Below are 21,259 nucleotides of genomic sequence, written 5' to 3'. Positions count from 1 at the left end.
GAGAGAAAATGTGCTCAAGGTTATTTTCTTACAGCAGACAGTAGAACACACGATTGCAAAGAGTTCCAGTGACACACAGAGGCTCTGCGGGATCACGATCGCCTTATAAAACACATTCAGCTGATCCCATTTCTTCACATATTACAGTAAGTGGATATTTACACTCAACAGTTTACAGCTAAGCAACAAAAACACGAAAAGAACTGGAAAAGGAATGTTTACATCCTGTCATGTCTGCAGCACATAGAAACCAAAAGCACCAGGTTCATTTACTGTACAGTGTGTTTCAGTCACTGAGATGATGAATACAAATGTTCCTGTCTGACTGCATGTCCATGAAGCGGTCATGTGATGACAATAAAGAAACTTCCTCACACATTGGCTGTAGTGTTTGATGGCAGTTGTATCTGACTTGTGGAAACGTGCAGGCTAAACCTGAAAACATCCCACAAGAAGGAAAGCAGATTTGAAGCTCCATTAGGATAGTTTTTCACTTTTACATGAACAATTGTGACAGGAAAAGCTTTACTTTTGATAAAATTGCCACCAGAGCTCTGATGTCCTTTATACATGTTGGTTGTGCAGTAGAACCTCACATTTAAGCCAGCTTTTAGCTACGATCAACAGTTGTTTTAACCAAAAACTGATCAATCCAGTGTGCAGCTTACAAAACAGCTCTACAAACTTTGCTGCTAGCTGGTGCCGTGGTCCTATCTGCTAAAAGAGCTAACTCGTGCTATTTTAGCAGTGAGCTTTTGAAGACAAAGGAACTCTTTTAAAAAAAAAAAAAAAAAAAAAAAAACCTGAACAAACAAATGTATAATTATAAAAAATGCATTAGTGTTTTAAATAAAGTGAACCTATATTCTCATTTCCAGCTAAATGGTTCAGCTCTAGGACTAGGATGTACTTGAAGGATCCTTGCTCAACTTATAAGGGGCCTTGGTGTAGCCCTTGAGTTCATCCTGTGTTTGAAGTTTTAGCTCACTTTCACCTTCTCTTCTGATTGGCTGCCCCTCCGGACAGCAAGTGGGTGGGGCATCTGCTACCATATTAGGAATATCCTCTCTTACTGACATCATACAGAGCCAGGATCAGTCTAAGACCTGAGCTTTTGTTTAAAGCGATTTTTTTTTTTTTTTTGCACGTACACTGACCTCAGTATTTCACAGTATCATCTTCTTTCGGTTGCTCTCTATAGGAGTCGCCACAGCGAATCGTCTGCCTCCATTTCACCCTATCTCTAGCATCCTCTTGTCACAACAACCCTCTGCATCAATCTTCTTTGTCTCCTTCTTTTCCTCCTGCCAGCAAGCTCCATACTCAGCATCCAGAAAAATAAAAAGCTAAAGCACTCACCCCCTGACTTGCTGGAGGTGAAAATATATAGTGAGTTCATTCTCTTCCTTACTTTCTCTTGACACTGGAGATGGTAAATTAAAATGAAAAATGAAAGAGACTTTGGGTGCCAACAAGCCATTTCAAAACTCCTCTGTGTGCATGGAGACAAATGATCTGTAGTCTTAGCTTTGCCTGGGAGATGTCAATGAAATTACTCAGCAACATCTTCCATTAGCTGCTTTAAATGCCACTTAAACGCTTATGCTTACGGACTTAAGAGGAAGGCAGTTTGACCTGTTAGTGAGGATACAAAAAAGGAGGCCCTGATATCGACAAAGAGGCTTCTTAATTGGATGTTTAAATCCAGCACTTGATACAAGGAGAGCAACAGTGGCCTGAAATTTGGCCCTCCAGACACACATGGACACACGACACAAAGGAAAAATCGATATTTTATACAACAACCCTAACTCTTTTACTTAGATACATTAATTTTCAGTTTGAACAAGTTTGAATAAAAGTTTCCATCTCTCTGTCTTCATCTTCCACTAGATGCCCCAGTTCTGTTTGTTCCAGTTTAGCATCAGTTATATCATCGATCCTGGGTTCGGAGAGGCTTCCTACGGTGTTCAAACGACGCGTTTCTTTCCTCGGCCGAGTTTGAGAAATTCAAACAGTTACTTTATCTCCTCTGTGAAGCTGTGCTGAGTAAAACTAACTACGTTACTTTCGTTTGTACCACAGCAGCTGACTTATTGTTGATCCTGCCAACAGGTTATGAAGGAGCAAAACTACAGCAAACAAAAGAAGCAGGTGGAGATAGAAAACAAAACGAAACAAAAGCTCCAGAGATGTTTCTGGACGCTCAAACTGTCCTGAAGACTCCATGAAGTGCAGCACTCTCAGTTGGCTCGAGGCAAGTCAGCCCACCTTCTAAAACCAGCAGTGGCGACTCTCAGCTGCAGCACAGCTGCTCTGACACCAGCAGGGTGTCGTAGCCGTAGATCTCCAGAAGGTGGAGCAGGAAGAGCCTGTCTCCGTGCGGATCCAGGCCCATGGCCCTCACGCTCTCCTGGGTTACGGTGGGGTCGGGGCTTCCTGCCACCTCGCTCAGCGTCTGGAAAATCCTGTTGTTCTGTTCCAGGAAAAACCTCGGGTAGACCAGGCAGACAAGGCAGACGAGTCAGTCACTGAAATCTGTTCAATCTGTTCTTTTTTCCTCCACTATTCATAACAGTAACTGTGGAGAAATCACAAAATCAGCACAAAACGACCCTCTGTGACACGTAATAGCTACCATGAGGATAATAAAGCAGGCTCACTGCCTGTTCACTGTTCTTTCTCTACAATCTTCATAAGATAGAGCCGTGTCTGCTCCGAGTACTGTAGTTAGTCACTAGACCGATTAAATAAACTGCTCTGTACTCACAGAATAAAGAGATCCTCTTCACTGGACACACAGTCTCCATTCTCCTCCTGGGAGTACAGCAGCATCTGTCTGCACACACACACAATTTACAGAGGTTCTCATAAGACAAAGTCATCCCAGCGTGCACACATGCAGCTGCTAGCAGTAAAACGAAGGCCAGGCTAGCAGCCCTGTGAGGCTGTATGTAGGCTTAACATGCTAACCCCACCAGCCAGCAGGTCCGAACCACCAACATTAGCACGACTAAATGTATAGAGTTAAATCATAACGCTACAGCTGCAAACTGTTTCTCCTGGGTTATCATGTTAACTTTTGCTACATGTAAGTACAGTAGGGGCAGCAGTGGGTCAGTTCTGTGAGCAAAAATGCCGTACGGAGGTCAGAGGTCAGAGGAGAATGTCCAGACTGCTCTGAGCTTACTCAAATACCTGCTGGGTCCAACCAAAGTATGCAGAAGAGCCTCTCTGTGCACACAATTCATTGAACCTTGAAGCAGATCGGCTCCAGCAGCAGAAGACCGCACCGATAGTCACTCCTGTCAGCTTAATGAAGGTATGCCATGAAAAACTAAGGCCGTTCTGAAGCTAAAAGCGTACTAGCAAGATTTACCAAGTGAAGAAGAATATTTGTAAAAAAAAAAAAAACCCAAAACAAAACTCAAACTTTTGAGCCTGTTAATGTTTTAAAAAGCAGACTTTAGCCTACCTCTGCTCGGTGAGCTTACGATACTTTTCCCTGTCGGCTGTGCTGAGGCGGAGCAGCGGCTTCAGGCCGTCTCTGTAGGTCTTTACATTCTGGTTATCTACGTACACGTCGTACAGATCCTTCTTCTCCTCAAAGATCTTCTCAGTGGTGCCTAAACATGCAAACATGCAGAATCCCTCAAATTTAAGAACATGCTCAGCTCTCCTGGTTACACATCAGCCCGATGAGTCTGTTTTTTTAGTGAGGCTTTTTGTTTTTAACAAACGTCAACTTATTTTGAGCATCTACTTACACGCGACATAGGAAAGCTCGTTCTCCAGGGCGCTGATATCAGCCACATTAACGTAGAAGAAGGGCCGGAACTCGGGCACGGCCACGCCCACCCCGGGGATAGAGATGTTTGCCAGGCAACAGCAGCAGTACACTGACGGGGTGGAGGGAGAAATTAGAGAAATGATGCACGAGTGTGGGGGAGACCGAGAGGAGCAGAGCAGGTAATGTGCGCGTGATGTGTGGGCTAACAAAAGCTGCTACAGCTGGAAAGGAACTGTTTGTCCTGTGATGTGAAATCCCCACACCGTGACAGCTTAGTAAACAACAAAGATTTAATTGGCTGATTCTGTTTTTTAAGGACTTGATTAACATTTCCGGAAAGAAACATTTTTCACTACCTTGCTGAGGACCAGATGACAAGCAATAACAGGGAAGTCAACCTTCATCCAGATGTTTCTCACCTCTGTAGCAGACCACACCCACGGGTGGAGGAGAGAAGATGAGGATGCGTCGGCGGAGAAGAGCCAGTTTCCACAGTACCATGATCTGCTCCCCGAAGAAGCGGATGAAGTGGGACATGCAGCCGGCCGGGTGGGTGATCTGCTCCAAATGTATCCAAGTGAAGAAATATGCATTACTGAAGAACAAATAATCATTTAAGCTGTTTTAGGAATAAAATGGTCCATCCCACCTTCATCTCAGGATGCATGCTGTGGTTGATTGCTGCACTCCAAGCATTGGCTGGTAACGCAGTGACAACAGCGTCTCCACTAGGGGGCAGAAGTGCTCTCTTGTCCTCATAGAAGGCCTCAAGGTGAGAGTAGTGGCCCGGGGACTGAAGCTGGAGCCTAGAGAAAGGTAACAATGGCATCCAAAAAAAAGAAAGAGGTAAAAAAAAACAAAAAAACAGCGGGTTATTAAAAAGAAATGCAGATACCATATGATCAGTTTAACAGACACCGTCTCAAATCAGTTCACTGCTCTGTGTCTGCACAGATGGTGCTGCTCAGGCCATCAGCTAATTAAGTTAAAACGCAAACACTGTTCATCAGAGCGAGCCGTGATTTCAAAATAAAATGTGGAACACATAACTCTCGCTCATTAGTGCAGCGGTGTTGTTAAACCAAATGATCATCTGCAGGGTTTTGTTACACAAATGAATTTCTGTATGGCCCTTAAATCATGCTTTAATGTGGCTCAAATTCCCATCAATATGCGGTGGACTGGACGTCAGTCTGAGGGAAAGAAAATGCTACCAAGAAGTCTCAATAACTAACTTAAAGCTGCCAAATGAAAGCTATTCACATTTTTTTCAGGACTTACTTTCCAAGTAGTATCAACCTTAGTCTAGCACATCAGGATAAATAGAGCCCAACCGGATTTTTGGAAGCCTGATACTGATACCAATATTTGGTGATTTAAAAGTCTGATATCTTGATATTTCAGACAATATCTTTTTCTTTCACACATGAAAGAAATAAAAGCTATCTAAAAAAAACGTGTTATGTTCAGTGATTTATTAAATTGTTTACCCTGCTCAGATCAGCTGATTATTTAATTTGTAGTGTTGTTGGTGGCAGGAACCTCTGTAAAATGAAGTCACTGCAGAAATGCTAAAATCTGTAATCCCTCAACTGGTAACTTTATCGTGCACTCATCTGGTCTGCATCAGCTAGCTGGTGTTATCTGATAACTTAGCACCTGCCTCAGCTGCAGCAGCCAAAATGATAATGCTGACGTTTACCAGGGGTCGTGGGTAAAGTTAGGGCAACTGCATCCATCTTTTATATACAGTCTATGAGTTTCATTGAGTTTTCACTGATAAACTAGATTGGAACAGCAATGTAATATATTCAGTTTTAACATTAATAAACTGCATTAAACTCTTACTCTGTGCTGCCAAAGCTACCATTCTGTCAAAAAAGGGGGAAAGTCACGCTAGCTCATTAATTTTTTTCCCAATATGCAGCTTACTCCTCATGGATTTGAGCTAAACTTTAAGTTGATCATGTTTCTTAACTCCTGAACCTCAGAAATGATTTAATATTGTCTTTTTTTCAAATTTTATTTCTTCCAAATTAGAAACTAAAATTACCAAATGCTCCTTTTTGGCCTGATAAATCTTTTTTGTTATTGTTGTTGTAAACCTACTGTGGATCCATTTTCTGTGACTCAACTAGTAAAACAGTAGTTTCAGCAATGAATCTTATTAAAGGCCTCAAAGGTTCATCACACAGGGTAAGTACTTATCAAGTAGCTGTTTGTGCTTAATCTCAAATCAAGGTAGAATTCTAGTCGCTCTGGCTCCACTGTCGGGTTTTACTACAAGATAAAGGGTCACATTTATCACCTGTAAATGTTTTTAATGTGTTTTGTGTTGCAGTGGGAGTTGCTTAGAGTTTTCAGGCTGCAGTTACTCTATGCCAAGACACAATTTCATTCATCACACCTTTCTTTTTTTAGCTTTTCCCTGCAAAACTAATGAGTTCCACAAGCTGCGGGTGCAAAGAGAAAACAAATAACAGAACATGTTTAAAAAAGCAGCGAGATCGAGCGAGCGAGGGGGGAAACTCTTCGCAAATTGCTAAATATCTTAATTGCCTTGTGACCAGCAAGAGAGGCCATTATGTAAGAAACAGACGACTACAATGGCAGCCAGCAGATGGGGAATGTGGTGTGAGCTATGTTGGAATTGGTGAGTAAAGAGCATGACCGCTGCATGACTGGAGGCCAGGAGAGGCCAGGGTGTAGGAACTGTGGAAAGAGGAAGAGAGGACTGTCAGGGAAAGCAGGGAGAAAGAGAGTCCGAGAACAGAGGGAGACGTGTTCGAGGAGCTGCTGAGGAGGAAGTGTGGCACGGCTTGGGATGAGGCACTGGAGTAAAAGGGCCTGTGCACACCACTAGTAACAATAAAGGGAAGTGAAGTGTTGTCTGGAGGAATGTGCTTCTTTTCAGAGAAAACAGGAAGCATGGAAAGTGCGAGCTGTTGCTGTAAGCAAGCCGGTGTCTTCTGTTGCATGTAGAGCTCTCACTTATTTGTATAGAAGAGATCGAGCGATTCTGAGCGGTGGAAGTAAAACGGCGCCGCCGGCTCCTCCACGTTGTCCTTAACCCCAAACTGCTCCCTGTGCAGCTGCTCGACAGCAAACACACCAGTCTGCACCAGGTGTGTCTGTGTGCTAAGGGTGTTCCCACTAGCCAAGTTTGCACACCCACATCAGGCAGAAATTTCTTATGATTACATCTTTTCAGACTTGTTTCAGCACAGAAAGGAAACATGGACACTGAATGCTCACTGTTAAGCTACTGATTTTTTTTTTTGGTGATTAATGAAATAATGATATACAGAAATGATCGTTTAGCCTTTAGTCTCAGTGTCACTGCTCTTCTGCAGCTCCTTACCAAAACTGCACTGTGTGATAACAATGAGAGGTGAACTATAGGCGATAAGACTGTACGGGATACACTGGTGCAGATCACATGACAGAGGATCAACAAGGAAGCCTGGTTCTGTGCCAATTTAGTCTTTGTGCACGTGGACTCAGGGTATCTCTGTTCAGAGCATGTTGCACGGCACTCTGCACAACTGCACAGATTAACAGTGAAGAGAGGTGAAAATTAGCACTTCATTGCTGCCAAGCACAAGATTCCATTCCACATACCAAAAATAGCTGTAGAGACACTGATGTTGTCTCTTTGTAGGACACTTAGTGATAATCTTTTTAAACCGTTTGTTATTCTAGTGAGCAAAACTCACTCAGAATTGGCCAAAATCTGCCATTTTCTTAATGCTACATTTGGTTGTGAATAATCATACTGACCCAGGGTGAGTCTAATCTCTAATAAAGACACAATATAACACTAAACATTTATCGATCAATGAATAACTCATTGCAGTTTGTTCAAAGTGGAAGATTTGCTGAATTTATGACTTCTCACTATCTTATCGATTGATCTCAGCACTGAGAGAAACGCTGACTTGAAACATGGACATTTAAACATCTGATCTGAGATCAGGACATACTTATTCTCTGGGAGAAGACATGTGGTCTGATCAAAACCTTCTTCTGATATATTTATCCTTTCATTTATCTGGATTATTAACAAGTGACCAAAAAGAACCTACAGTACTGCGTACTCATTTCTTTATAGTTTTTTTAATAGAACAGCTGGTAATAGGTGCAGGAATTTATTGTAACATCCAATCATAACAGGAAATACTTTATATAATACAAATTCTTGATTTAAAGTTAATATTTGGTATGCCCACCATTATTCTTTAGCCTGAACTCTCTAAGTTAAGCTTTCTTATCATTTGTTTGATTAGTCATCTGGAATTTGAAAATGTTGACACTGACCTTGAGGACATGACTTTCAGATTCCGTTTTTCTGCTGCATTTAGTTTTTAGCCCTGTCACTTCTTCTCCTATCCTTCACTTATCCAGTTTCCCCAGATTTTTTTAAGGACGCATTGCACACAGTGCCATGATATGCCAAATTTTCAGCTAATGACCCTTTGTGATTGACTTAGTTTGCAAACTTATTTCAAGCTTATCTTTGGCATTTTTGTAGATTCAACAAAAAAAAAAAAGTGAACAAAATATGTGTTATGTGACGTGCTGCTGATAACAAAAGTATCTGAAGATGGGTGTTATGCTTAGACAAAACTCTGGTTATTCTGTTTAGATAGTTGAGTAATTAAAAGTGTCAAGTGGCTTTAAAACATTCCCCTGAAACGGATGGGCACAGGGACTAAAAATGAGTTAAAAAGCAGTGAAACTCCAAAGGAAATGTGTTGAAAGACCTTCAGAAACCCTGCAGAACTATTGTTTAAGCAGACATTAAAAAATTACAAGTCTGGCTATTAGGAAGAAAAAAAACAGAGGGGGGGGGGGGGGTCAAGACTTTTAATCAACACTGCATTCAGTCACTACAGGTAATTACATGTTGTGTACAAGTAACATTAATTGAGGTGTACCACAGGGTTCTATTTTAGGTCCTTTTAAATTTTCAAACCAGTTTTCTTAGAGTTCAACTTGAACAGTCGACTAAAACGAAGGTCAACTCTTTTTCATTATAAACAAAAAGTCACTCACTCACTGGCCTTAAACCAGTTCAAAATAGGCATCACATCACATAACTCCAATTTCCACTGTCTTTGAAAAAGTTTCCTTTGCATTTTGTGTCCGTTCGGTAGGGGTTTTATATTTCTCTCAACTGTAGCTTGATGTTCATCTTATTTTGTTGCCATTACTGTTTTTGAAGTATTCTCTATTCAAAATATTATGAAAGCTAGAAAAATACATGCACACTCCTACCAAAGAAAGGGGATAGGTGCCGGGCCAAAAACAGATAGGAAAACAGCCCCCCCTCCCCACCCCCTGCTTGCACACTGCAGGGATAATTACATTGTTAATTCATGTGCACTTTGGGTAAACTTCTGTTGCTTTTAAACATGCAATATAAATAAGAGTGACCCACAATTCCCAAAAATATGCTATTTTCTTTACTAAAAAACGAAAAAGTACACTCAGTTGGTTGGTCTAAATGTTTCGTTGATAGAAAGTCATAGATCTTGATGAGCAGAGCTCTCCATTGTACAAGCTCAGTGCTCTTACCTGACCTGGTGCTCCAGGAAGCTCATGTAGCGGTAGAGCAGGGTGTAGGAGGGAGACAGGATCCCAACCGACTTCATCCTGGCCCCCCTCTCCACCGTGCTCTCCACTGCCATGTTGGCAAAGCAGGCGAGGCCAAAGTAGCAGCCCTTACGGAAGTAGCTGTGGAAAGAGGGGAGAGGGACACAGATGAGGCCGTGAGTCATGAAAAAGCAAAGATGCTGCCAGATGGCTGTTCCTTTTTTTTTTTTTTGTCAGGCAACACTTTCCTCGGCTCTGTCCTGCCAGGATGAGGACATGGGGGTGCATCCTAATACTTAAAATTAGCGACTCGGCTGTGTAAGAGACACAGATACTGATCCTTACATGAAGTCTGTGCTGACTCGGTGGGAGCCGCTGGCAATGGCTTTGAACTCCACTCCATCCAGGTCCATGTCTTTGGGCAGACACCACTCCAGCATGTTTCCTATCACACCCAAACAGCACAGAGACAATAATAATGATAAAACTTGAATAAATGGATATAGGCTGATACAGGAACAGACAGTGTGTTTTCAGGAGTCCAACTATATTCCCTGGAATTCATTACTTGTTGGTTGACGCAGCTGAGCAAATATGAGCTGACAGGAGCTGAGAAACCGAAGGTGACTCAGCCAGTGTGCCTTTCAATCTCATCATGAGATCTCTGCGTAAGAGTTTCTGCTGAAATATGAGCTGATCAGTGCTTAATATGAAGTTGCTGGTTTCTGTCATCCACGAAGAAAAGATGCTTTACCGACAGCTGGTAGTGACTTCAAGTGTTTAACTTTGACTCTCATGCAGTGCTAGGTGTATGGACCAGATGTTACTCATGGGTCTTGCTAAGAATGGAAAGTCAAAGTAATTTTACAAACATCTGGTTTTGCTTTGATCTATGATCTATGGGTGTGGATGCACAACTAACATCCGGGAGGAATTATCCTAAAATCCAAATTTTGTCTAAACATTCTCACAGCATCCTACAGCATTATTATAGGTGGAATAACAAAATCCCTGTACACTGAGCCTGGGTGTGCCTGAGGTTTGTTCCTGTTAAAAGGGAGTTTTTCCTTCCCACTGTTGCCAAGTGCTTGCTCATAGGGGGTCGTCTGAGTGCCTAAAGCTGCTATAAAGCAGCTTGAGACACCTGTTGCAGTAATTTGATGCTATATGACTAAAATTGAATTATATTGAATTCTGTCTAGGACCTGGTGCACCTTAGGACACTTACACTTTCCAGGAACACATTTGCCCAAATAACACATCCACATACCAGATACAAATACGAGAGAAGTTACTCAGCAATGAAAACCACGAACACTTGCCCACAACGACAATACAGCGATTCTGTGATGCTCAATATATTGCATGATAATCTAAATCAAATTTCATAAGCATATTTGCGATAAACTGCTTTATTTACTAACATGAGCACATATGAGCTCAGGGCCTGAACCTTCAAGTACAAACTAATGATGATTTTTTTTTCATGTGTCCATCTGCCTCTGTGTTATTATGTTTCATTTCGATGTAAGGAATGAGTCATAAAACGGCGCTTCATCTCGTATCTGACATCAAATGCTGTGTATCAGAAAACAACCTTGATGAAGAACTCGTGTTATATAACTTCAGTTCAGTGCCTTTTCTAAAAAAACATTATAAAGTATTAAAATTAGATATTTGCAGAGTACCACAAGATCCAGAGGACACATATATTTCTATAACTTAAGGAGGAGAAATATATGTATTTATTCACCATGTTGTTTGTCTGTATACGTGTTATTATTTTCCAATTATAACGGTATATCAGTTCAAGTAATTAGCTCTACTTTGCTGTTCCTCACTGTCTGCCATTTTTCCATTATTAACCTTTTTATCCAGTACAAATTTTTTCACTTCAGTTCCCTTCGCTCTCATTCATCTGATAAGTGCTGCCAATGGGAGTCACGCCGAAGTGAGTCTGCCCACATAGCAAGCAGGTCTGGCCCGGATCTGGTATCAAGCCGGCACTGCTGGCTGACTATATAAGAATCAGTCCATTCATTGTGTGAACAGAGTTTTGTCATGTTACTTTTGCACTGTTTTGCATGTTCTGGCACATGTTGTTTTTACATGGCTTGATTAAGGTACACATTAGGCTGACATCTGGGACCAGAGCTGAAACTATTCTGAGCCGGCACAGGGCCAGCAGCAGTGTGTCTACAACTGGCCCGTGGCTGCACACAACTTAGACATGGCCCACATACCACAAAGAATGACGGCCCTTTGGTGACCCAGATCAGGTTTGCCAGAGTAGTCCACATATGGGCCAGCACAGGACCACCAGTTTGTCTGCAACTGGCCTTGTGCTGGCCCATGTGTGGGCCCCATCTGTCAAACCAGATCTGGGCCACCAAAGGGCCGTCATTCTTCGCAGTATGTGGGCCATGTGTAAGCACACTGTGTGGGGCCAGATCCGGGCCATACCAGGTGGTAGGTCAAACCAGCATGGGGAATCCTTTAGTTTCACTGGTGTAGTGTATAGATAGCTGTGTCACAAGAAAATATATATACACATCGATATTCTAACAATGTTACAGTAATGTGCATAGAAGCTTTAAGAAAGAAATCATGGTAAATAATCATAATAACTCCCCCAGTAACTTTGCTTTGTTTGATATGTGATGAATAATGAATAACACTCAAAATATGAGTAATGACAAAAATAAATATATTCACTGTAAGTAACTGTATATGTATGTGTAAATAATTTCATCTTACAAATAATGATTTTGATTATTTCATATAAAAATGTCTGTGAAGGTTCTCAGTCATCCAGGTCATCATAGTCTAAGGAGCTTGCAAAGAAAAGCGTCTGGACTTCTTTAAGTTGTTTGAAGACGTTTCACCTCTCATCCGAGAAGCTTCTTCAGTTCTAAGGTCAAATGGTGGGGAGTCCCAGATTTAAACCTAGTGGGAGAATATCTCCCCACAGAGGGATAAAAGGACCCCCTGATGATCCTCTAATCGCCTGAACCAAGGTGTGAAACTGGGTGTGGGTCCCAATCAGTGGTGCATGCTGTACAGTGCAGCGAGGAATGCCCAGACCTCTACATTGGAGAGACCAAACAGCCACTTCACAAGCGTATGGCACAACACAGAAGAGCCACCTCCACAGGACAAGACTCAGCAGTCCATCTGCATCTTAAGGATAAAGGTCACTCTTTCGAGGATGCCAATGTTCACATTTTGGACAGAGAGGACAGATGGTTTGAAAAAGGAGTGAAAGAAGCCATCTATGTCCAGTGTGAGCGACCATCTTTGAACAGAGACGGTGGTTTACGACACCAATTGTCTGCCATCTATAATCCAGTTTTTAGTTCCCTCCCCAGATGCCTTAACGCCCACTCACATCCAGGGCCATCTGACCTCAGGAATTCGCATGATAAGGTGGGGCCAGGTTTCACAATGAGCTCACCCGAAACCCTGGCTGATTGGGACCCACACCCAGTTTCACACCTTGGCTCAGGCGATTAGAGGATCATCAGGGGGTCCTTTTGTCCCTCTGTGGGGGGATACTCCCACTAGGTTTAAATCTGGGACTCCCCACCATTTGACCTTAGAACTGAAGAAGCTTCTCGGATGAGAGGTGAAACGTCTTCAAGCAACTTAAAGAAGTCCAGACGCTTTTCTTTGCAAGCTCCTTTGACTTCATATAAAAATATTTGCCATTATATTATGTTGTGACAACTCTACCATTATAAGACACTATACTTCTATATTGATGCATCCTTCCTTTATAAACATATCTGGGTGGCGTTCGACTTAGAAGGGCACTGATGTTTCTAAGTGGTGGTTAAAGAAGAATTTGTCCAATGTGCCGCTGCTCGTTTGATCTGGTTTTCTTTTAAAATCCTACAAATGAACATCTTTTGTGTCATCCTGTTTTTATCATACCACAGACTAGACTCCTTAACAGAATGATGTAACTGGAAATTATATTGTGGAGATAAAAATGTCAGCCTAGCTTTATCACGTGGTTCCAGCAATAAGCAAGCATGTGGGATCGGGTCATGAGTGGCCTGGAAGTCCACGGTAACACTGATGAGTGGGAACTGGGAACTGATTCAGCTTCAGCTTATCTGGTAGCTTGCTGGTTTCTAATTGAGGTCTTTCAGTGAAGCCCCTGTAACACAGGTACTTATGATTCTTTTCGTCAAATCTAGAAAATAAAACTGCTCATCACACCATGCTCCTGGTCTTCACTCAACCAGACACCGCAAAATCATAAAGTGGCCAGCTCCACCCTGTAGGGAATATCCTGCACTGCATGCCTCCAAAGCATCATCATGAAGCCTTAAATCCAGTGAATCGTAACCTGATCTCCTGCCTCCTAAGTAACTGTTTCATAGTGGGTTCGCCCCTGTCTTTAACATATCTGTCATTAAAAATGTATGGCTCTACTGTGCATAAAGCACCAGCTGATTGATTTTCTACCACAGCACTCTTCCTGACATTTTGTCATGGCTTATTCTGCCACTAGGCTTGCAGAAGATGTCGTGCCTTTAGATAATGTCTCCAAACTACTGTTGCAGGTCAGAAAAAGCCACACCTGTGGTGGACTGCAGACTTGGTCATTCTGAGCGTCAGACACAACAGCTGCATCTGTTTATTCTGACCTGTCTATAAGCTGATCATTGCCCTTCTTTTAAAGCCTGCCTGTATTTGTTTTTATAAGGTTAAATAAATTCCATATAAGTACATTTGATGTCCCACCTGATCTGGTATTGAATGTAACCACAAACACCGACACTATCTGGTCCTTTTCCTCCCATTTCACCATCCTGTCTTCTAGCGACACCTCTCTCGGTCCTGTATCCGAGAGATGCTCCTCCTTGTCGGGTGGCAGCGCTTCGTCTGTACCCGCCAGATCGCTGGAGGTCGCGGGCGGGGCGCTGCAGCCGTCTGCGTTGGAGACAGACCTGCTGGCAATGGGACCCCCTGGTCCGCTGCTCCACCCAAACCCGGGCGCGGAGCATCCTAAGGCACGGCTGTTGGAGGGACTCGACAGTCGTTCCTTCGTCGGAGAAGTACCTCCGGTCTTCTCCGCGGACGGAACCTCTTCCCAGTCTAGCAAAGGGGCTCGGTCCGACCGCTCCACCATCCTGGCGGTCCCGCCTCAGTCTCACCGCGGATTTGTAAATGATGTCTCAGCCGACAGTGACCAGGTCCATTCGTGGATAACTAGAACTCAGAGCAATTTCTTCACAGCGAAGTTACTCCTAATTCATAACGGCTATTCATAACGGCTGCATCTCGTTTTAAATAAACATTACGTATTAGCAGCTTGAAAGCCTAGCTTTAAAATCTTTCCAGTATCTGGTGATCATAAATTTGATGCTGTTCAGAGAGGGCAACTCCTTCGTCTAATGCGAGTTGCGTTCAAAACTCTTCGCAATTTTATTTGTCACATTCCCTTGGCTGAGACTGGCTTCAAAACAGTTAGGAACGCGACTGCTTTTTGTCTTCTTGAATGTAGCCTGCGCTTTAACGTCTTCTTTTCGCGTGCCGCACTTTCGATCACTACGATTATATTTTTATAAAGCAGCGTAGCCAATACGACACATTTTATAGTAATATTTTTTTTATAAACGGTCAAATTATTAATTTATTAGCCAGAGTTACTGAAGTTTGCTCCATTTGTCGCGATTTCTTTATTTTATATTTTATTAGCGCTTTTGTGTGTGACGAATGTTACTAAGCAAACTCCAAGCGACAAGTTGGTGACGTCGTTCAGCGACACGTCAACCACACGGAAGAAGATCCGCATCCTGTGAAATCTGGCACTTTAGTGTGGAAATAAGGACCCTGGCTTTATCAAAATGGGTGAGTATTTTCACAATTGCTCAGCAAAACGTGATTTTGTGTAGTTACATGTAATCTTCGTGTGTATTAATGATTATATCCCGGTATATCCCTGTTTGTTTGTTTAATTTAATGTGCGAGTGTAGCCAGTTAGCTTGCCTGCCAAAATTAGCAACTTACAGTGAATATGTTTTGCTCTTTATTAACAGCATGTTGTTAATATTCCCCGACCAAATATTTCTGTTGTAATTAAAACATGAACATACTGGCATTGATCATGAATGATGACATGCATTTTATTTTCTGCTAATACCAAAACTCCATAACACTGTGTGTAGCTAAGCTAACTGCAGTTTGCCTGGTTGACAGTGACAGTAAATCGGTTAGTAGCTTCCATGGAAATCAGGAAGAGAGTAAAGAACTACAAGCCTAAATGTATTCGGCATATTCGCCTTTTTGGTCACTTCTGCTTGTCAAATCAAATCAATTTTATATTTATAACACCGAATCACAACAACAGTTGTCTCAAGGCGCTTACGATAAATTAAAACCAATAGAAATTGCTTTTATTTTATAATTTACACAGCTTTTTAACTTTGGTGGGAAAAATCATAAATTATATACATTTTCATAAAGATTTTAAGAACTGAAGCAGTGGAATCTCTCGCACAGGGCATCATACATTTTCACCTACTTAAAAGTGAAAAGCAAAGACTTGCGTCCATTGTTGGGGGCTGTATAGTATTTGGTATTCTGTACCTGTTTGGTCATTTATGGTTGTGATAAAAAGGCATGATTTTATCTGTCCAATTATGTCTTTGCGTTAAAGCATCTGCAGCTAAGCTCCCACGTGTTCAGTATACCTACAGTATGTAGTATGTGTGTGTATTATCATTAATACACTCTGCAATTAATCTCGGGCTTTGCTAACTGCTAGCCTGGTCTCTGTCGATGAAGATTTTTATTTTGGCCGGTGTTGTGCCAAAAAGTGATCGTCTGTCAAAAAATGATTAAATAACATTACAATTAGATAAATAACTATGTTAAACATATGTCAAATTTATCCATAGCCATGAGTGAAGTTAAGTTATCTTGAGATACAAACAATATTCCTGTCACAAGGGAGAAGCTGCAATCACTTTCTGGCAAAGTGATTTTTATATATCCTTTATTTACCCAGTTAAAAACTATCATTGACATTGAAATTGTCTCCTTTAAGAAGGATATGGATAAAGGGGTAGGAGAAATTGCAACAAATATAACATAAAATTTGTATAAAGATATTTGAAGTGGCTAAAAAGGTCTGGATCGGTTATAATGTGGGTACAATGTCACAAAGTCATAAAGATACTTTCGAGTTAATTTCTCTGTTTTTCATAAAACCCCATATAAATCCTGTTGACTACAATCTTTTAACCAATGCAAGCAGAGACATTACACATTTAAAAAAAACACATAAACATCGGAAATGACTAGGTGTTTGATGAAAAGTAAATATTTCTGCACATTCATCCTTTTTTCTCACTACTCCTTTCTTTTTCTTCTTCTTCAGGTGGTTTCTTCTCTAGTCTCTTCTCTGGCCTGTTTGGCACCAGGGAGATGAGGATTTTGATCCTGGGTTTGGACGGTGCCGGGAAAACCACAATTCTGTACAGACTGCAGGTTGGAGAGGTGGTGACCACAATTCCCAGTACGTATTTGTTTTGTCTGTATCTCGATTGCACATTTAGTGGCTCCATAGTGTAGGGGTTAACGTATTCACCTTAGAGATTCTAGACTGATATCAAGAGGGGAGTCAAACCCAGCTTCAAGGGAGTCACAAGCTAGTGTTCTCCTGTGGTATTCCCAAGCCTGGGAGGCATCCATCATTAAATCTGCCATATACAATGTGGGTCTCCATGTATAGATTTGCTATAGTGACGCCTTTGAAAAAAGGGAGCAGCTGAATGTCTTTATGCCTTCATTTTCCTGCTGTGTCAAGTTCAACTTTAAATTTTCACACTCGTGTGCCTGACGTTCAGGAGCTCCAAACTCCTGCTGTTTTTCTGCTTCGAGAAATATTTGTATAAGCAATACCACACCCCCTCCCCTCCTCCCACATTCCAGTAATTCAAAGTGAAAAAAAGCTACCGATATTGTTATTGTGAAGAAAAATGCTGCAGTGCCTGTTCCACCTGTACCCGTATGAGACATGCTCCACCAGCGCGGTGCTGATGCAGAGCCTGTTCTGCCTTGGTGTCTTTTGAAAGCCAGCCAATATTTTGACAGGTTTGCCAATGATTTGTACATGGCATTACTTGCACAAGTAGCTTTGATATCCATGTGAGATGAATCATGCAGCAAAGAACTGTGCCACTGACTTTGGGCCCAGCAATTATGTGGTACGCTGTGCTGGTGGAAATACATAAACCGTTTTATGATTGGTCACCTCTACTGTGATTTTGGAACAGTGGTGAGATATTATAGGTGGATTTAACTGTTACATGAAGTGCCTCCCTGTAGGGCTGACACAAACGATTATTTTGATAGTCGACTAGTCACCGATTATTTTTGCGATTAGTCGACTAATCAGATCATGCATCCATTGGACGGAAAATGTACAGCTTATTGCACCAGCATGCATCTGCTCTTATATAACTATCATTAGCTTACAGCTTTAAGTGTTTCATTTGTACGTGCTTTGTCTTTAGGGGCCACCGCATATATTTATATATAAACATATAAATAAAACCACTTTTTTTTTACATTAGTAATTCCTTTTGTGCATAATTTTATATTGTTGTTAATAATAAATTAATTAAAGCAACAAAACAACCTGAAGAGCCGGTTCGGAGCCGAAAGAGCCGGTTCTCTAAAAAGAGCCGGAAATCCCATCACTACTGAGCAGGGCCGCGCTATGAATTCTGGGACACTGCTTCTTCTTCTTCTTCGGGGTTTAACGGGAGCTGGCATCCTTGTACGTGCAGTGCTGCCATCTTCTGTTTCAGTCCGTTATTACACTCTTAAATCCTGCTACTTATTCCTGCGTCTTTTGTGATCTTACAAAGCTTCAAACGACGCGTCGACTATTAAATCAGTCGTCGACCCCTCTGACCCCAAACATCCCTTCTGTGAGAAACCTGTTTTATGCAATCACAGCGGATTTGACTTGGCATCATGTCAGATGACATGGAAGCTACTGTAAGTAGATATGAATACAGGTTTGGGGTTTTTTTGTTGCAATTTTTGCACATTGCACTTTATGTAGTCCTGTGTTGATTGTCTGTTATATGTAGCACCGTGGTCTTGTCTTGGAGGAATGTTGTCTTGTTTCACTGTGTACTGCACATGGCTGGAGTGACAATAAAGCCTCTTGACTTGACTTGAGTTGAGTTGTGGCTGGGACAGAAAAGGTTTAAATGTATTGCTATGGAGACAGAGGTGTCTGTATAAACCAATCGAGAGCAACACCATAAATATCCAAAAATGTTCAGCTGACCTCGAGACTGGTTTTAATCAGATTTTGGTTAATTTAGTTTTAAGAACTCAAACTATCTTCTGTGTGTGAAGTTCACTTCACAGGTTGTTTACATTTTTAGTAGTTCTTAATCACAGTTCCACCCAAACTTCCCTCAAAGCCATGTTGCGTCAGTGAGTGAGAATCTTTTTATTTCTTTTTTTGTAAGATACCTGACTTATTTAGCTGTTATTTAAAGATAAGGGTATTTTGTTGTTTCCCATAACAAACAGGAAACCGTTGGATAAAACATTACAATAAAAACCCTTTAATACACCTGAAGTGATTGGAGCTACTCAGCTGCTTTCACATATTTCTTTTCCTAAATAAAGTGTTTTAATATTGAGCCTTATTTGTCTTTCTATGTCATCTTTAAACTGCACCACAAATATCTTTGCAGTATGCATTTTCTCCTCATCTCGTTATTATAGTGCATAACTTGATTATATGAATAATATTTTCTTTTGTCGGCAGCAATTGGTTTCAACGTTGAGACGGTCACGTACAAGAACCTGAAGTTCCAGGTGTGGGATCTGGGAGGACAGACGAGTATCAGGTAGGTGGTGCTGTGAAAATGCAAGAAAACAGCCTCCTGTGGATTTGTTAAGAGTAGAGAATTGAGGCCTGCGTGTGTTTCTAACTGGAGATTTACATTTTTCTTTTCATTTGAATAAGCAAAACAATTTCATCTTTGGTTGAGACCATACACAGATTACTGCTGTAAGAAGCTGTTGTGTTATTAGCTCGCCATCATTCATTTTCATTATTTTCTCAGTGTTTTCACCTTCCAAGTGTTTGGTATCTTTGCCTTCATCTTTATTTTTGGATTGTTGCACTCAGTCTCCACCTCTCACTCGCTCTTTGATGGAGTTCCTTCCTCTCATCCTACCTGTCTCCAGTTTATCAGCATTTCTATTTAATTTTCTGCTTCACAGGCCCTACTGGCGCTGTTATTACTCAAACACAGACGCAGTCATCTACGTCGTCGACAGCAGTGACCGTGACAGGATGGGCATCTCGAAGTCTGAACTGGTTGCTATGTTGGAGGTAAGTGTGCTAACTGTCAGCTAGCAGGTGATAATGAACCCAGCAGCTGGAGCTGTAAACGGCTTCCGTCATTTGTTTCCGTTTGTCTGATAATGTGCAGCAGCTGCTTATTGAAAGTTGGAACAAAAAGGTCCACTTTTCACGCTGGAGTTTTGTGACCATGTCTTGTTCAGGAAGAGGAGCTGAAGAAGGCGATCCTTGTGGTGTTTGCAAACAAACAGGACATGGATCAGGCCATGACACCGACCGAGGTGGCCAACGCCCTGGGCCTGCCTGCCCTTAAAGACAGAAAATGGCAGATCTTTAAGACTTCAGCCACCAAAGGCACAGGGCTGGACGAGGCTATGGAGTGGTAGGCTGCTAATCACACAGAGCAATGAGACTAATGGAAGGATATCATTTACGTGTTCTCCTCTGAACTCGGTTTACTCTCACTGCTTGCAGGTTGGTGGATTCCCTGAAGAGTCGGCAGTAAAAGGCTGGCACCTGTTCTGTCAGAAGTCTTGTAATGGACTGCTCCCCATTTCCCTTTTTACATTGGACAGGTGATTGCACTCCTACCCTTCCCCATCACCTTCCCTACATTTGACCCATCTGAAGCCTTTGGCCGAGTCCTCCCCATGCCAAACGCCTCTGAAGCCTGGGACCGAGCAGCAGAGGCTGCAGTAACATGTGGACTGGACACAGACAAATGAAGGTTTGGGAGAACTGTAAGACTGCAGCAATGGATGAGCAACAGTTTAAATGTGGTGTCAACATTTTCCTATATCTTGGCAACACAAAGTGACAGCTGATAACTGTGACATATATAAATAAATGTTGCTAATTTTATTAATACATTTACGGTAGTTTTGAAGTCATCATGGATTAAAAATATTCATTCAGCTTCAGTTTTAAATCCTCTTGAAGGATGCTTTGCAGCCAGACAGCATTTACCATGTGACGAGCACTACAGTCACTGAAAAGATCCAGCAAATATCCACCAGGAGGCAGCGTTTGACCATTAAAGGCACAAACATTACAAGACCCGACAGTCCTGCTCCTGAGAGGGTGAACGTCCACCTCAGTGCAGAATGTTTATAGTACACTGGACTCGCATTGATTTTCCATTCCTCGTTGAAAACAACATTCACTAAATCGCAAAAAAATAATTTTGACTCAGAATGTGGAAGAACACGTTTCTTTGTATCAGCCATCGTCTAGCCAAGTGTTACTGCAGCCTGACCATTTTTTGTACTATATAGCAGGCAGATGGTTTGTCACCAGTTTCTATTTTTCCTTCTGTTGATTTGTTTTAAATAATTTAGGGTTAAGTTTTTGGGTGCAGCTTTGGCATATTAGTCTTTCAGCTACTGAACACTAACTGTATGCTCAAAGTTTTATGGTTGTATCTGTTTGTACAGTGAAACTTATTCTCAGTAAAGTTTGCTTTCAGTGATTGTATCAGCACTGAGACTTGTTTTTTTGCTTTTCATCGAGTGACATTAGAC

General features: G+C 41.7%; 2 protein-coding genes across 2 annotated transcripts; one reads left to right on the top strand and one right to left on the bottom strand.

The window, feature by feature from the left end:
• Positions 1 to 1,781: 1,781 nt before the first annotated feature.
• Positions 1,782 to 14,858, bottom strand: LOC101485367 (DENN domain-containing protein 11). Its single transcript, XM_004553881.4, has 9 exons — positions 14,138 to 14,858; positions 9,731 to 9,830; positions 9,368 to 9,526; positions 4,440 to 4,596; positions 4,210 to 4,348; positions 3,768 to 3,899; positions 3,476 to 3,626; positions 2,771 to 2,839; positions 1,782 to 2,492 (listed from the first exon to the last, which is right to left on the bottom strand). Exons 1-9 carry the CDS (start codon positions 14,523 to 14,525, stop codon positions 2,297 to 2,299), a joined length of 1,491 nt encoding a protein of 496 aa, XP_004553938.1. The 5' UTR covers positions 14,526 to 14,858; the 3' UTR covers positions 1,782 to 2,296.
• A 241-nt stretch (positions 14,859 to 15,099) lies between these two features.
• On the top strand, positions 15,100 to 21,218 carry arl1 (ADP-ribosylation factor-like 1). Its single transcript, XM_004553880.5, has 6 exons — positions 15,100 to 15,247; positions 16,779 to 16,916; positions 19,197 to 19,278; positions 19,658 to 19,769; positions 19,943 to 20,121; positions 20,214 to 21,218. The coding sequence occupies exons 1-6, from the start codon at positions 15,244 to 15,246 to the stop codon at positions 20,242 to 20,244; spliced, it is 546 nt and encodes a 181-aa protein (XP_004553937.1). The 5' UTR covers positions 15,100 to 15,243; the 3' UTR covers positions 20,245 to 21,218.
• The last annotated feature ends 41 nt before the right edge of the window (positions 21,219 to 21,259 follow it).

This window comes from Maylandia zebra, linkage group LG17 (genome assembly GCF_041146795.1).
Source record: "Maylandia zebra isolate NMK-2024a linkage group LG17, Mzebra_GT3a, whole genome shotgun sequence".
NCBI lineage: Eukaryota > Metazoa > Chordata > Actinopteri > Cichliformes > Cichlidae > Maylandia > Maylandia zebra.
The sequence above is the reverse complement of the archived record's forward strand: the minus strand, read 5'-3'. Positions and strand labels throughout refer to the sequence as shown.

Bases quoted from the DNA above. Each gene is read 5' to 3' on its own strand.
- LOC101485367 (XM_004553881.4), bottom strand. From the start codon at position 14,525: ATGGTGGAGCGGTCGGACCGAGCCCCTTTGCTAGACTGGGAAGAGGTT. The intron at 9,527-9,730 runs GTAAGGATCAGT...CTCTTTCCACAG, and splicing joins CGAGTCAGCACAGACTTCAT to CTACTTCCGTAAGGGCTGCT. The intron at 4,597-9,367 runs GTAAGAGCACTG...ACCTTTCTCTAG, and splicing joins TTCCTGGAGCACCAGGTCAG to GCTCCAGCTTCAGTCCCCGG.
- arl1 (XM_004553880.5), top strand. The intron at 19,279-19,657 runs GTAGGTGGTGCT...TCTGCTTCACAG, and splicing joins GGAGGACAGACGAGTATCAG to GCCCTACTGGCGCTGTTATT. The intron at 20,122-20,213 runs GTAGGCTGCTAA...CACTGCTTGCAG, and splicing joins CTGGACGAGGCTATGGAGTG to GTTGGTGGATTCCCTGAAGA.